Consider the following 3,329-nt stretch of genomic DNA (forward strand, 5'->3'; position numbering starts at 1 on the left):
TTTATGATTTATATCAGTTTTTATTTGTAGATTTTTTACGATTTTTCTTAAGCTTTTACAGTATTTTTTGCATCCTTAGGAATATTGAGCATATAAAATGAACTACACTAATTCCTATTTTAGTTTTCTACTATTGAAATCAATACATATTTGGTGCATTAAATTTAGTTATCGAGAATTAAGCGATTTTGTTTATACCAACAAATTATGTATAATACACAAAGAACTATCAAATTTATTTTAAATGAGTTTTCAAAATGAAACAAAAATTTCAAACGATTAGAATAAAAAATAACTTCAATTGTAACATTAACATTAGAAAATTTTAATTATGTTACATAAGTTTCGACAAATTCAAAAAAAAAATGTTTGATAGCCCCCAGTTATGGTAAACTTGTATAAAATTCCTTGGCAGCATTATCAGAACAGGGATATCTGAACTCAATTATGTTTATTTTCTAAATGTTTTTTCAGATTCCGTACAATCCGTACAATTTGAAAACAAATCCGTACAATCCGGACAATCCGTACAATCCGTACAATTTTAGGGTTAAAAAAAAATCAATCCGTACAATCCGTACAATCCGTACATTTTGGCCACCCTGTGAGTATTATGGGAAAATACAGATTATTAATTGATAACAAACAAAGTTTATTTGTAACAATCTATAAGGCTGACTTTTTGGAATCTTTCCTTTTTATGATTTATATCAGTTTTTATTTGAAGATTTTTTACGATTTTTTTTAAGCTTTTACAGTTTTTTTTGCATCCTTAGGAATATTGAGCATATAAAATGAACTACACCAATTCCTATTTTAATTTTCTACTATTGAAATCCATACATATTTGGTGCATTAAATTTAGTTATGAGAATTAAGCGATTTTGTTTATACCAACAAATTATATATAATACACAAAGAACTATCAAATTTATTTTAAATAAGTTTTTAAAATGAAACAAAAAATTCAAACAATTAAAATAAAAAATAACTTCAATTGTAACATTAACATTAGAAAATTTTTATTATGTGACATAAGTTTCCACAAATTCAAAAAAAAAAATGTTTGATAGCCCCCAGTTATGGTAAATTTGTATGTAATTCCTTGGCAGCATTATCAGAACAGAGATATCTGAACTCAATTATGTTTATTTTCTAAATGTTTTTTCAGAGCTCCTTTCTGAGTTGCAGCATATTTACATTCAGGACAAGAATATCTTACTCCTTCATGTTTACTTTCAAGATGGCTCTTCAGATTCCTTGCTGTAGTTGCAGCATACTTACATTGAGAACAAGGATATCTTACTCCTTCATGTTTACTTTCAACATGAATTTTCAGCTTACTTGCTTCAGTTGCGGCATACTCGCATTGAGAGCAAGGATATCTTACTCCTTCGTGTTTATTTTCAACATGTCTCTTTAGATGACCTGCCGTAGTTGCAGCATACTCACAGTAAGAGCAAGGATACCTCACTCCGTCATGTTTACTTTCAACATGAATCTTCAGAATACTTGCTGTAGTTGCGGCATACTCACATTGAGAGCAAGGATATCTCACTCCCTCATGTTTATTTTCAACATGTGTCTTCAGGCTACTTGCTGTAGTTGCGGCAAACTCACATTGAGACCAAGGATATCTTACTCCTTCATGTTTAATTTTAACAGGAATCTTCAGGTTACTTGCTGTAGTTGAGGCATACTCATATTGAGCACATGGAAATCTCACTTCATGTATACTCTCAACATGTCTCTCCAGGTTACTTGCTGTAGTTGCGACATACTCACATTGAGCACATGGAAATTTCACTCCTTCATGTTTAATTTCAATATGAATCTTCAGACACCTTGCTGTAGTTGCGGCATACTCACAGTAAGAGCAAGGATACTTCACTCCGTCATGTTTAATTTCAAAATGTCTCTTTAGACAGCTTGCTGTAGTTGCGGCATACTCACATTGAGGGCAAGGATACCTCACTCCCTCATGTTTATTTTCAACATGTGTCTTCAGGCTACTTGCTGTAGTTGCGGCGTACTCACATTGAGAGCAAGGATATCTCACTCCTTCGTGTTTATTTTCAACATGAATTTTTAGGTGACTTGCTGTAGTTGCGGCATACTCACATTGAGCACATGGAAATCTCACTCCTTCATGTTTAATTTCAACATGTCTCTTCAGACACCTTGCTGTAGTTGCGGCATACTTGCATTGAAAACAAGGATATCTTTTTCCTTCGTGTCTACTTTCAACATGTCTCTTCTGTTCACTTGCTGTAGTAGCGGCATATTCACAGTAAGAGCAAGGAAACTTCACTCCGTCATGTTTTCTTTTAACATGTCTCTTTAGATAACTTGCCGAAGTGGCAGCATACTCACAGTAAGAGCAAGGATACTTCACTCCATCATGTTTACTTTCAACATGTCTCTTCAAATGATCAGTTCTTGAAGCTACGTACTCACAATCATTACATGGATATCCATCATTACCCCTCTTGAATTTCTTTGGTTCAGATTGCAGAGGATCAAATTTCTGATCCACGTGTACTCCTGAAAAAGACGACATAAATTGATAAATTTGATTTATGAATTTTGTGAACAGTATTAACAAATTGAAATATTAGAATATTAATATTTGAGAAAAATCTGTGGAGCACCACAAAAAATTTGTTCCCTAAATATATCAAATCATAACTTATCATAAGCATATTTTAAACTATTCATAGGTTGTATGAGTTGGAAATTTTTTAATGTGTGAATAAAAATTCTCACATCAGTTCCAACAAGAGTGTATCAGTGCATGAATCTTATGTTTCATCTCAAAAGGAAACAACTACATTTGTAGGTAGGTTTTGATCATATTTTTATACCTCTTGCATTGCAAATGATTTGTATTTTGATTTTACAATATTTTTTTTGTAATTACCTGTATAATTTTGAATTCAATATAATAAATTCATTAAAAGTAAAATTCATTTCATTTCCCAGGTTTTCTTCTGGATAATAAACATAAACTATTTTACTTATAAAGTTTGTTTGTGTAAAAATTACATAAATTATGAATATTAAATTTGCGATCTCAAAGGAATGTTATAAAAGTTTTTCTTAATTGATTTAGAGGTACTTCTAGCCATCTCTGTCCTTTCTTTCAAAGTTCAATACAAACAGGGAAAAAGGGCCTAAAAGTTTCCCAATACAAAGCAGACATCTTTGACATTATCCAGAATGCATAATAGAAGAATGATATATGGACAAAGTAACAGTTTACAAGTGTTAATTTTAAATAAGAAATAGCGTAATAGAGAGTGTTGGCAGAAAGAGGAAATATCTAAGTA

The 3,329-nt window shown here is 31.4% G+C and overlaps 1 protein-coding gene across 1 annotated transcript; it reads right to left on the reverse strand.

Annotated features, from left to right (window-relative positions):
• Positions 1-1,005: 1,005 nt before the first annotated feature.
• Positions 1,006-2,584, reverse strand: LOC111716840 (zinc finger protein 26). Its single transcript, XM_023492336.1, has one exon. The coding sequence runs from the start codon at positions 2,558-2,560 to the stop codon at positions 1,139-1,141; it is 1,422 nt and encodes a 473-aa protein (XP_023348104.1). The 5' UTR covers positions 2,561-2,584; the 3' UTR covers positions 1,006-1,138.
• Between the last annotated feature and the right edge of the window lie 745 nt (positions 2,585-3,329).

The sequence above is a fragment of the Eurytemora carolleeae genome, unplaced genomic scaffold (assembly GCF_000591075.1).
Source record: "Eurytemora carolleeae unplaced genomic scaffold, Eaff_2.0 scaffold1643, whole genome shotgun sequence".
NCBI classification, from domain to species: domain Eukaryota; kingdom Metazoa; phylum Arthropoda; class Copepoda; order Calanoida; family Temoridae; genus Eurytemora; species Eurytemora carolleeae.

Coding starts and splice junctions, on each gene's coding strand:
- LOC111716840 (XM_023492336.1), bottom strand. CDS start 2,560: ATGTCGTCTTTTTCAGGAGTACACGTGGATCAGAAATTTGATCCTCTG.